General features: G+C 43.5%; 1 protein-coding gene across 2 annotated transcripts in view; it reads right to left on the minus strand.

The window, feature by feature from the left end:
* The window catches only part of ift80 (intraflagellar transport 80 homolog (Chlamydomonas)), a 71,965-nt gene extending 59,339 nt beyond the window's left edge, over nt 1-12,626 (minus strand). Inside the window, exons 1-6 of one of the 2 annotated variants that reach the window (XM_052467489.1) lie at nt 12,474-12,626; nt 10,825-10,911; nt 9,862-10,080; nt 5,686-5,796; nt 5,502-5,570; nt 2,051-2,160 (exon numbers count right to left, since the gene is read on the minus strand). In XM_052467489.1, the coding sequence (XP_052323449.1) occupies nt 2,051-2,160; nt 5,502-5,570; nt 5,686-5,796; nt 9,862-10,080; nt 10,825-10,864 (549 nt within the window). In that variant the 5' untranslated portion in view covers nt 10,865-10,911; nt 12,474-12,626. Of the gene's footprint in view, nt 1-2,050; nt 2,161-5,501; nt 5,571-5,685; nt 5,797-9,861; nt 10,081-10,824; nt 10,912-11,265; nt 11,496-12,473 lie in introns of those variants that run through there. The other variant, XM_052467488.1, reaches the window with a different exon arrangement.
* Nucleotides 12,627-12,685: the final 59 nt, after the last annotated feature.

Below are 12,685 nucleotides of genomic sequence, written 5' to 3' on the forward strand. Positions count from 1 at the left end.
ACCTGACTTCCTCCACACAGCCTTATTCTAAAATTGATTAAATAATTTCCCCCCCTCCATCTACACAGTACCCCATCATGGCAAAGAGAAAACAGGTTGTCATTTTTGCAAATGTATTAAAACTAAAAAACAGAAATACTTTATTTACACAAGTATTCAAACAGGTGCATCCTGTTTCCATTGATCATCCTTGAGATGTTTCTACAACTTGATTGGAGTCCAACTGTGGTAAATTCAATTGATTGGACATGATTTGGAAAGGCACACACCTGTCTATATAAGGTCCCGCAGTTGACAGTGCATGTCAGATCAAAAACAAAGCCATGAGACAAGACAGGATTGTGTCGAGGCACAGACCTGGGGAAGGGTACCAAAAAAATGTCTGCAGCATTGAAGTTCTTCATTGTTCTTAAATGGAAGAAGTTTGGAATCACCAAGACTCTTCCTAGAGCAATCGGGGGAGAAGGGCCTTGGTCAGGGAGGTGACCAAGAACACAATGGTCACTCTGACAGAGTTACAGAGAGATGGGAGAACCTTCTAGAAGGATAACCATCACTCCACCAATCAGGCCTTTATGGTAGAGTGGCCAGACCGAAGCCACTCCTCAGTAAAAGGAACATGACAGCCCGCTTGGAGTTTGCCAAAAGGCTCCTAAAGGACTCTCAGACCATGAGAAACAATATTCTCTGGTCTGATGAAAACAAGATTGAACTCTTTGGCCTGAATGCCAAGCGTTACGTCTGGAGGAAACCTGGCACCATCCCTACGGTGAAACATGGTGGTGACAGCATCATGCTGTGGGGATGTTTTTCAGCGGCAAGGACTGGGAGACTAGTCAGGATAGAGGGAAAGATGAACAGAGCAAAGTACAGAGAGATTCTTGATGAAAATCTGCTCAGACTGGGGCGAAGGTTCACCTTCCAACAGTACAACGACCCTAAGCACACAGCCAAGACAACGCAAGAGTGACTTCGGGACAAGTCTCTGAACATCTCTGGAGAGACCTGTTAAAGGCTGTGCAACGACGCTCCCCATCCAACCTGACAAGAGCTTGAGAGGATCTGCAGAGAAGAATGTGAGAAACTCCACAAATACAGGTGTCCCAAGCTTGAAGCGTCATACCCAAAAAGACTAGAGGCTGTAATCGTTGGCAAAGGTGCTTCAACAAAGTACTGAGTAAAGGGTCTGAATACTTATGCAAATGTGAATTTCTTTTAAAAATAAATGTTCAAAAAAATGTAAACACCTGTTTTTGCTTTGTCATTATGGGGTATTCTGTGTAGATTGCTGAGAAAAAAAAGAAAAAAGAAATGTTACTTTTATTTAACGAGGCAAGTCAGTTAAGAACCAGTTCTTATTTACAATGACGGCCTAGGGACAGTGGGTGAACTGCCTTGTCCAGGGGCAGAACGACAGATTTTTACCTTGTCAGCTCGGGGATTCGATCCAGCAACCTTTCGATAACTGGCCCAATGCTCTAACCACTAGGCAACCAGACGCCCCAATTTAATCCATTTTAGAATTAGAACGTAACAAAATGTGGAAAAAGTCAAAGGGTCTGAATACTTTCCGAAGGCACTGTAGGTCAATACTCATGAGATGTATCGACCAACAGATAACCAGAGGCACGTGCCATAAAAGGAGGACGAGAGGAGGAGTCAACTCAGTCATGGTCTCCTTTCTCCTCCTGCCATGTGAAGGTTATCACTACAACTCCTGATCTCCACCCCCCCAAACCCCTCTCTCTCCCACGACTCTGTCTCTCCCCAAAGGGAGCAGGGGGATGGGGTGAGGGGGTTTGGGGGGGGGGTTATAGGGCTCAGAGTTGTGCAGGGGGTTTCTCCATACACTGCCAGCTGTTGCTCTGCTCAGAGGGAGGGAAGAGGTGGGGGGAGGGGGGGTGCACACTAAACCCTCTGGTGTTTACTCAGGGTCCCAGGCACAATTCAGTGCCAAAAACAATAAACAAATGTACATGAACAAGAAGAATACTCACTGGAGTGCGAGGTCTTCAAGCCCCACACACACACACATACACACACACAGTACCTGTAGGAGCTTGGCGCTAGGTTGCAGGGGCTTGATTATCAGCAGTCTGCCTGACGTGTACAGGATCCTATCAGAGTCCGGGCCCCAGGCCACCGAGTACACAGGAGACCCTGAGAGAGAGAGAGAGAGAGAGAGAGAGAGAGAGAGAGAGAGAGAGAGAGAGAGAGAGAGAGAGAGACACACAGCAGGAGGTGAGGAATCACACTGCTTAACAATGTCCATGTGCTTAAACAATAACTTTTATAATACTATTTTCATAACACATCCATTAACATCAGAAAATTATGACAACTGAAACTTGTTTAAGGCCGTTTCACAGTTGCATCTCCTTCTCAGACAGCGTGACATATAATAAAGTCATTCTGTCAGTAGAAGATCCACTAGTTAGTTGACTCTGGTTTCATCAGAGCATTGATTAGCTATCACACAGTTTACCTCGAGGCAGTCCTTATCAAAGGAGGGAGAAGTGCTTGGTGTTCCTTACAAACACAGAGACACTGCAGCAGCTGGAGGAGATTGCATTTCTAATTTCCACACCACAGCAGTGTCATATTTACTCTTAAGGTTCACCTCGTGCAGCCTGTAAGAATGGGGTTTTGCGTGCAAAGCTTGCTGGAATCCTGCAGGCTGTGTATCACACCAAGACAGCTGAGCGTTAAGAGAAACCTGCCTAAACCGAGTGTGTGTGTGTGTGTGTGTGTGTGTGTGAGTGAGTGAGAAAGAGGCAGGCTGACATTTAACCCTGCTTGTGGTTTCTCAAATGCCAAGAGGTCACATGATCGCGGGCTGACAATGAGAGACGGCTGAGACGAGTTCCCTCTGCCCCCCTCCTCCTTTTCTACACACGTCCTCTCCTCCCTCACTCTTCCTCCCCCACACAAATGGGACACGGTTACATCATCGCACTCAAGACTCACAACAACGGCCCCCAGCTGTACCCGTGACTCCTGCAGTGTGTGTGTGCTTAAGGGGGCGCAGCACCTGCACAGATGCATCTGCAGTGTGGATGATGTGTCCACACCTGTTAGGAGACACCACCAGTTCCTCCATGCGCTCCTCAAATCTGTACGTACAACAGCGGCTGTGCAGCTCACTCCCTCTCAAGCCTGTCCAGTCAATGCCATGGTTCACAACAACACAGACAGACACATTAAATAGAGGACTGAGGGAGAATGTGCATCGTGTGGCGAAACTGCTCCTGCCTCTGCCCAGTTTTCTATGGAAGCAAAGAGCCCATTCATTCAGGAGAATGCATCCATGTCATCCGGATGGCCAGGTTTTACCATCAACGGCAACATTTTTTGGGGGCCACTTCTGAGAAGATATTTCAAAATGGCACAATGAATCAATTAATAAGTAAACCATCTGTATGCGAGTACTGGTTAGAGAAATGGATCATTAGGAGTCTTTTTTATGGATTTTAATAAAACTCCACTCCAATAAACCTTTGAAACTTTACGGTGCCTTTAATAAAAATGGAACTGGAGCATTGGCTGCATTTTCAACTGTATCCAGCAGCATTACACCCTAATAGTTCAACACACACACACACTTCTCTCTGTCTGCCAGATTGTCATCTTAAATCCTCCATGGTTGTCATCTTAAATCATCTGGCTGGACGAAACACTATTAACACAAAGGCCATCTTTCAGATCGTCGCACCGGCATCGTTTACAGCAGTTTTAAATACACACAGACAGACACACTGTACGCACACACACTGTTAAGACACTGTACACACACACACAAATCCCAACTGTGGAAGTAAATGTGAAAGCCTAAAAATTGTCAGAACATGAGGCATATCCTGTAGAGCTTCAAACTGTACTAGTCTTTCTATATGTACTGTGATGACATTATCTAGGTTACTATATAACCACCATTCTCAGAGCTGTATAATGGCAGCGCATCATGACGGCACAGAGAATACACATGAACAGTATTGTACCGCTCTGTGACAAGCCTTTCTCTTTTCATCAAATCCCTTTCGCTCTCTCTCTACATACCTCTCTCTCGCTCTCTCTCTTTCATCCAGTGAGGTGCCCTAAAAAGCAGAAGGGGCCTTAATGAACACAGCGGTCTGTGTGTGAGACTTTAATTGGTGGCTGTGTGTTGCCTTATGTTTACAAAATTTCCGCTAGCGCCGTCTCTCCCTCTCTGTAACTCACGTGGCTGTGTTCATGGGTTTGTCCTCATTACAACTGTCCCTGGCCCGGCCCCAGCAGGTCCTCTGCCTGGGCACAGAGTGTGAGAGAGACCTACAGGCGGCTTGAAAAAGCACCAGGCTGACACACTCACCCCCTATGATTAACACAGTGCATTCTCATTCACACATGGGTACTGAATTATTTTTCCTCGAGTCAAGCCGAAGTCGGTAGCCGAAGTCCACACCCCTTCGTTGATGATTGGTCAACAGTAGGGATTCTTCAATTATATGTATGTTGTCATTCAACGAGAGACGACTCGTTTTCATGCACATTGTTTCACTTGAGATATACTGCCACAAACATCTTAGTTAGATGTAAAATTGTTCTTCTTGGCACATACAGAACATACAGAACCAGTCAAAAGTTTGGACACACCTACTCATTCAACGTTTTTTCTTTCTTTGTACTATTTTCTACATTGTAGAATAATAGTGAAGACATCAAAACTATGAAATAACGCATATAGAATCATGTAGTAACCAAAAAAAAGTCTTAAATAAAAATACATTTTATATTTGAGATTCTTCAAAGTAGCCACCCTTTGCCTTGACAGCTTTGCACACTCCTGGCATTCGCTCAATCAGCTTCACCTAGAATGCTTTTCCAACAGTGAAGGAGTTCACACATGTATTTTGATTTGTTTAACATTATTTCGGTTACTACATGACTCCATATGTGATATTTCATAGTTTTGATGTCTTCACTATTATTCCACAATGTAGAAAATAGTCAAATAAAGAAAAGCCCTGGAATGAGCAGGTGTGTCCAAACTTTTGACTGGTACTGTACATAAAAATGAATTACAGATTTCTTGAGGAAGTGTACACTGGCTATGACATCTCAAGAAGGACTAACAGAACTATTGCCGAATTTTGTTGTTTTTCAAGCAAAGGTCTTTTAAGGGAGTATGCGAGCACACTTGATCAGTTCAGCTAAGCGCCAGTCTAACAGAAGCATGCTGACGACACTGGGCTGGAAGACTACAGCACACACACACACTCACATACACCTCTTTACACAGAGAGAGTGCAATGTTGTCACTACACCGTGGAGCAACTGCACCACAAAAACTACAGGGCCCCATGCTGACAAAACAGGAAATTGTTCAAAAGGGACAATATTGGTGGCTGCATTTGTTTCAGAACAAAGTGTGGCTATGCACTGCGAGTCTGCTGCGCAAATTCATTTTCAAATACAGTAAGTGCTGAGCTGAGTGGTTGAAAGAATAGTTCGAAACATTTTACCTTGCTGGGCCAAGGTGGACCTCAGCATGCCACTCTTAGACCAGATCTTGATCTGTCCGTCCTCCCCAGCTGAGGAAACAACATCAACAATCTGAGTTACAACCTACGGCAGTTAGAACAAACTTGTTACTGAGCAGCGTATTACATTTTCTTGTGTGTGTTTATTACCCTGAGTCCCCCTCACCTGTGATGAGAGCGGTCCCGTCGTAGTTCCATCTCCCGGCTAATACAGCTCCTTTGTGGGCCTCCACACTCTTCTCAATACGGCCCATCTTAGAGGCCAGGTGGAACTTGCCTACAGACAGACAAAAGAACAGACAGGTTGAAGACGGGTACAGTCCATTAGATATGAAGGAAATGTACTATATTAACTGTCTCTCCAGTTCTAAATCTCACTTGAGAGGCAACAAACAGTCAAAACGCACACTAAAAGCATAACACATGATGTCAGGAGAGTTCATAAATACAAAGAATATAGGCACTTGGCCACACACAGAAACAAACAAATAGATAAACATAAAGAACTGTAACCAATGGAGTCAGGTTCTCATACATAATGTATTTTGCTCCACTGTCCTGGTTGGTAGCAACCTTCTGAAGACACATTTCTTACACAAGACGGAAGAATGAAAGCGATGTCTCTCTGCTGCTTAAATGAAACAGTTTCCTATCTGCTAGAGACGGGGAGCGATCAGGCATGGAGACAGTTATCAAAGACACTAGCCTACCATATACTTTGTGGCGGTGCGTATTAAAAAATACAGAATGTTCTATGTCATTTCTGGTTGCCTAAAACTGCAAATCAGCATGATGTTTCTCTCTCCAGTTTCTATATTTGGATGTCCTAACAAATGTGAATGTCGCAGACCCAGAAAAACAGGTAGTGTGTATACGACCATGGCTGCTGTATTAAAGGACGCTCAGAATTAAAATAGGCTTTTAAAAATGTAATTACTATTAAAAGACATGACTGTTAAAATACCACATTCAAAACTGCTCACAGAATTTGCTCTGTCTGTCAGTACTACGAACCAAACCCATTTTTGACATAACGCCTCAGAGGCCCACGCAGCAAATGAGGTTGGAGAAAGCCACAAAAGTTACTATAGATTTTCCCCACACACACCAAAGCTATACATCTGTAGTTTCTATTTAACCATTTCATAGCCATGTGAAATTTCACTGACATTAAAAACAGAAACCAGAAAACTGTGCCGTTACAAGCTGCAATGGACTATTGTGCAATCCCCCCTAGTACTAGTACATTCAAAACATAAACACTGCCTCTCCATAAAGGAAACCAACGACTTGTTCTAAAAAGCAGTCAATTGTGATAATATTACCTATATGATGACTATAATCATTATGTACCAGAAAGACAGATGCAAACGTTTTCATGACTACATGATCTGCAAGGGAAAATTGCTGCTTCAGTTTGTGGGTGTGTTTATGCAACCCTACACTGCCATTAACATTGTGACCACACGTCGCCTGCCATCGACGTACATCTCCACTCTGTGTGTTTAGAGCTGATATAGACACAGGAGAACAACAAGAGTCCTGTGCTCTGAATCAGTTTTGAGGAGTTAGCGAGGTAACTTCTGTCAACTTGAGTTCAACTCGGGATAACCTGTACCACGAAAGTGGCTCACCTTTTAGACTGGTAAATTTCTACAGCAAACGAATCCTTCAGAACTATCCTGCTCCAGGCAGGCTAGCTCCGGGCTAACTCCATTTACCCTGAATAATGTTTCTGAGCATTGAATTGAAGACCAATTAAATCAGATACCATCCCACTCACAAAGATTGTGACAACTTGTTGGTTATCACTGCATTGTCGGAACTAGAAGCACAAGCATTTCGCTACACTCGCATTAACATCTGCTAACCATGAGTATGTGACAAATAAAATTTGATTTGATTTGAGCGTCCTCTTCATTTGAGGAAGACGACTGATTAAATGTTATTCATCCCCCCTAAAAAAATGTATATTAACTGAAACTAAAGTACCTATCACATTACACATTTAGTAGACCGCATTTTCCTTCCAAAATACTTTTTTTCACGTGATAGTATTTTGACATTTGAAACGCAAACTAACAGCCATTGCTAGTGTACCAATGAGTTTAACAGTCAAATTGCCAGGGATAGAGGTTCCAAAACCTTTCTATGGATTATAAGAACACTGCTCAAAAAAATAAAGGGAACACTAAAATAACACATCCTAGATCTGAATGAATGAAATATTCTTATTAAATACTTTTTTCTTTACATAGTTGATTGAATGTGCTGACAACAAAATCACACAAAAATGATCAATGGAAATCAAATTTATCAACCCATGGAGGTCTGGATTTGGAGTCACACTCAAAATTAAAGTGGAAAACCACATTACAGGCCAACTTTGATGTAATGTCCTTAAAACAAGTCAAAATGAGGCTCAGTAGTGTGTGTGGCCTCCACGTGCCTGTATGACCTCCCTACAACACCTGGGCATGCTCCTGATGAGGTGGCGGATGGTCTCCTGAGGGATCTCCACCAGACCTGGACAAAAGCATCCGCCAACTCCTGGACAGTCTGTGGTGCAACGTGGCGTTGGTGGATGGAGCGAGACATGATGTCCCAGATGTGCTCAATTGGATTCAGGTCTGGGGAACGGGCAGGCCAGTCCATAACATCAATGCCTTCCTCTTGCAGGAACTGCCGACACCCTCCAGCCACATGAGGTCTAGCATTGTCTTGCATTAGGAGGAACCCAGGGCCAACCGTACCAGCATATGGTATCACAAGGGGTCTGAGGATCTCATCTCGGGACCTAATGGCAGTCAGGGCTGTGCGGCCCCCCAAAGAAATGCCACCCCACACCATGACTGACCCACCGCCAAACCGGTCATGCTGGAGGATGTTGCAGGCAGCAGAACATTCTCCACGGTATCTCCAGACTCTGTCACATGTGCTCAGTGTGAACCTGCTTTCATCTGTGAAGAGCACAGGGCGCCAGTGGCAACCCCCACCTGTGGACGTCGGGCCCTCATACCACCCTCATGGAGTATGTTTCTGACCGTTTGAGAAGACACATGCACATTTGTGGCCTGCTGGAGGTCATTTTGGAGGGCTCTGGCAGTGCTCCTCCTGCTCCTCCTTGCACAAAGGCGGAGGTAGCAGTCCTGCTGCTGGGTTGTTGCCCTCCTACGGCCTCCTCCAAGTCTCTTGATGTACTGGCCTGTCTTCTGGTAGCGCCTCCATGCTTTGGACACTACGCTGACAGACACAGCAAATCTTCTTGCCACAGCTCGCATTGATGTTCCATCCTGGATGAGCTGCACTACCTGAGCCACTTGTGTGGGTTGTAGACTCCGTCTCATGCTACCACTAGAGTAAAAGCACCGCCAGCATTCAAAAGTGACCAAAACATCAGCCAGGAAGCATAGGAACTGAGAAGTGGTCTGTGGTCACCACCTGCAGAACCACTCCTTTATTGGGGGTTTCTTGCTAAATGCCTATAATTTCCACCTGTTGTCTATTCCATTTGCACAACAGCATGTGAAATTTATTGTCAATCAGTGTTACTTCCTAAGTGGACAGTTTGATTTCACAGAAGTGTGATTGACTTGAAGTTACATTGTGGTGTTTAAGTGTTCCCTTTATTTTTTTGAGCAGTGTATATAGCCACAACACAACAAGCTGTTCCACAGACAGAAGGAGCGACAGGAGTCGGAAAAGGGTGCTTGTTCATTGATAAGCACATCAAAGACAGCATTAACGATAAGTAATAAAATAAAGATGGCACTTCGAAAAGCCCATTTCACACCAAAGCCTGCTGGATTTGCAAGATACATGTTCTTTCATTTTGATTTCGGCACAACTGAAAATGTGGCACCGACTTGGCCATGGATTGATGTTTCAGCATTGCCTCAACGAAGAGCTCGGCGTTCAACGAGCCACGTGCAACAAGTTACACGCCTGCTAAGCAGGCAGACGGGCAATATCCACGGTTGTGGTATGAATGAAGCCTGACCTAGAATGTGCAGCTAACGGAAGCTTGCTTCGTAGTGTAGCACTCTGGTCAATGAGAGACATTTCACACAGACCCATGCGGTTATGTACCTTGGGACTCATATCCTCTATAACTACCTAATTCAATATCAATCTGTCTTGTTGAATAATGTGAGAAACTACCATTGCTTTAAAATGCAACATTAATTTTCTATGTTTGCGGTGCCAAAAACATGTTTCAGATAGCGCTTTTAGGTATGAAAGGTGCTTCATAAATAAAAAGTTATCGAAACAAATTATCAAAGCCCGTTACGAGAAAATCTCTTATTATTCCTCATCATTATTGGGCCCTTTGGTGACTTGCCATCAGTGCTAGTGAGCACAAAGATCTCAGCCTGGGCCTGCTTCTTGCCTCCCACCGTCTTGGGGAACCAGTGCAGGTCGATGGGGAAGAGGTCCTCCTGCAGCTTCACCACCAGGCTGGTCTCACTGGTCAGCAGGTTCCATCTCAGGATCTGGTGGTCCTCACTGCATGAGTACAGCTCGTCTGCAGTGGTCCAGCCCACACAGCTCACAAGCTCTTTATGTGTCCAGATGTTAAGGAGGAAAATGGTTAGGTGGAAATAGATCAGAGCTTGCTGCAAAATATCTAAATGACTTGAACCAGGTGTGTTAGCGTTAAACTGGAACAAACGTTCTCACACCCTGTAGCCTAACTCTCTGAGTCCAGGGTTGATGACTGCAACAGACTCAACCACAGTGGTTGCTTTTCAGGTGAATTAATCAACACAGATCCTGTATTAACATTTCTTTGTATTTGGGTAGGGCAGATCCACACACAAGTCTGAGCAATTAGCATATAAAAACATTTTCACCTACATTCAGGTTGCAATAAGCATGCCTTTAGAAAGGTGCCAGGCAGACCTGGGTTATGTGTGCTTGATTAACCATTCAAATGGACCATTCAAATAGTCCCAAAACTGAAAACCCAGCCCATCTGCCACTCCGGACAGGCTAGAGCAAACACTCAAAATATTTAAAAGTTTTCAAATAGTATTCGAACCCAGGTCTGGTGGTGCAAGGTGCACTGAATATCATATTTGTCTCTGGCTTTGGTCCATGACGTTAGAGCGAGTTGGAGGAACGGACACATACCCCCTAGACCAGAGCAAAAGAGGCCTAGTATGTTATTAGAGGCACAACTTCACAACATATTTTTCATTAATGATTGCTGACTGTCCATATTTTTTTTTTCAATAGAAAAAAAGAACAATCAGGTCAAAGCACTGTTGTAGTATCGTTCCATCTTTCACAAAACTGAAAAGGATATGTTTTGGTTCCTTGAGTAATGATGTCTTTAATCTCATTGTGGTGGCTAATGTGAAGTCTTCAGAAAATAGGTACTTGGCACTCACTGTAAACAGAAGGGTTGTCATCGATCATTCAAATTGGACATAACAGTTAGTTACCAAACAGAATGTATTAGCTTGCTATACAATTAGCGAAGTGAGTAGCTAAGTAGCTAGCTCTTCATAGCTAACAGTACTCAGTTTACTAGTAACACTGGCTGATCAATTTTTTAAAAAACACAGTTGTCTAGTTAACTAAGTTATGCCTGCATATGTTTTATTTGGAGTGCAGAAGCCATATCGCTAGCACTGACCGTGTATAGCAACTACTAGGTAGTTGATAGTTACTTGAATAGCTGCTACGCTAGCTAAATTAGCTACCTCTCTAGTCAAACAAGCGTCTGTCGTTGCTACGGTACCTTCACTGTCGCTAACGTGCTGAGTCTTCACGGTTATCACAATTGATAGCAGACAACTAATCATGTCCAGTTGCCATAGTAGCTCCACCGCTAATAGTTCATGCATATAAGGTTATATATTCCTCAACAATTATACTAATCGACAAAACCAGAAAAATAGACTGATAGCTATGCAGCTAGCAAGCAATGGTCTGAAACGTAGGCAGAGATACTTATTTTCTAATTTCGCTGACGTACTCGGGCTGTGTAAATTACTATCGCGAGAGTTCCTTGGCAACAAACTCTAGAGATTCTAAGGCTTACGTTGCTTGGTCTTGATGTCATGTTACAAAGGAATAATGTGTTCAAGTATTGTTTAATACTTGTTTCTGATTAACTTGAAGGGCATTATAGAGCGTATATTGTTTCCCTGTAATGGACGGTATAATTCAATGGCTATGAAATTAATTCTTACATATTCTACGGGTGCGTTCGTAAATTGCCTCAAGTGTGTCTGAGTTCGTTGTCAGATTGTCCGTTCGTAAATTCAAAGCGTTGGCGGAGGAGGAGGGTTGAGCCGAGAGTTCTGATCTCACAACGGCAGTCAGCGCCCAAGCCAACTGGCTAACGTTGGCTAGCTACTTCCAGACACAAATGAGAGAACACCTCATTTTGGCCACATTACTCGCCCGAGCAGGGCTAGTTAGGCTGTTTTCATGTTATCTATAGCGTTAGTGACTGTAACTGTGGTGCTAGCAACAATTTAATTCATTTTTTGGCCAACATTTACTGACACCTGTCATATTCAACCGGTGTTGCACGTTCGTAAATTATCCAGTTATTCTGCGCTCTGGCACACAAACGAGATTGCTCTGAAATCCGAGTAGATAGCCAAAATACATTTACGGATGTTTGAGCTGCTTTTAAAAGCAAAAGTCGAATTGAAAATATTATTGCCATTGTTTAATTCGATTTTCAAAATAGCAAGCTAGGACTGATGGTTTGGTTAGCTGAACTAGCAAGTCCGTGTTAAAGTATAGCCGTGGTATAATAAACTCGGGGCTTTAACTTTCTTATGGGTTCTCTGGAAAATAATGCTCCGCTAATGCTTCGTGGCACACACCTTCCACCTAGTGCATTATTTTCCATAGGACGCATAACCCCTTGTTTATTACCCCTTACATATTTTCGACTCTTCAACCAATACAATCAAAATACAAAACATTTACCAGTATCGTAAACAACACCCTTCCGTCGTCACTAGGCAACAGTGCCCAAACGTCACGGCGCGTTCTATTTTCTAAAATTATTTTATGAAAATATCCCAAATCATTACCAAAATATAACTTATATTCTTCACAATGTTAACTTGAATGCAAAAACCTGTTTTAAGTTTAAGTCCATGGATGCTCAAAACTAGATTTGGCATCGGCCCTCTTTT

Source organism: Oncorhynchus keta, chromosome 18 (assembly GCF_023373465.1).
Source record: "Oncorhynchus keta strain PuntledgeMale-10-30-2019 chromosome 18, Oket_V2, whole genome shotgun sequence".
Classification (NCBI taxonomy): domain Eukaryota; kingdom Metazoa; phylum Chordata; class Actinopteri; order Salmoniformes; family Salmonidae; genus Oncorhynchus; species Oncorhynchus keta.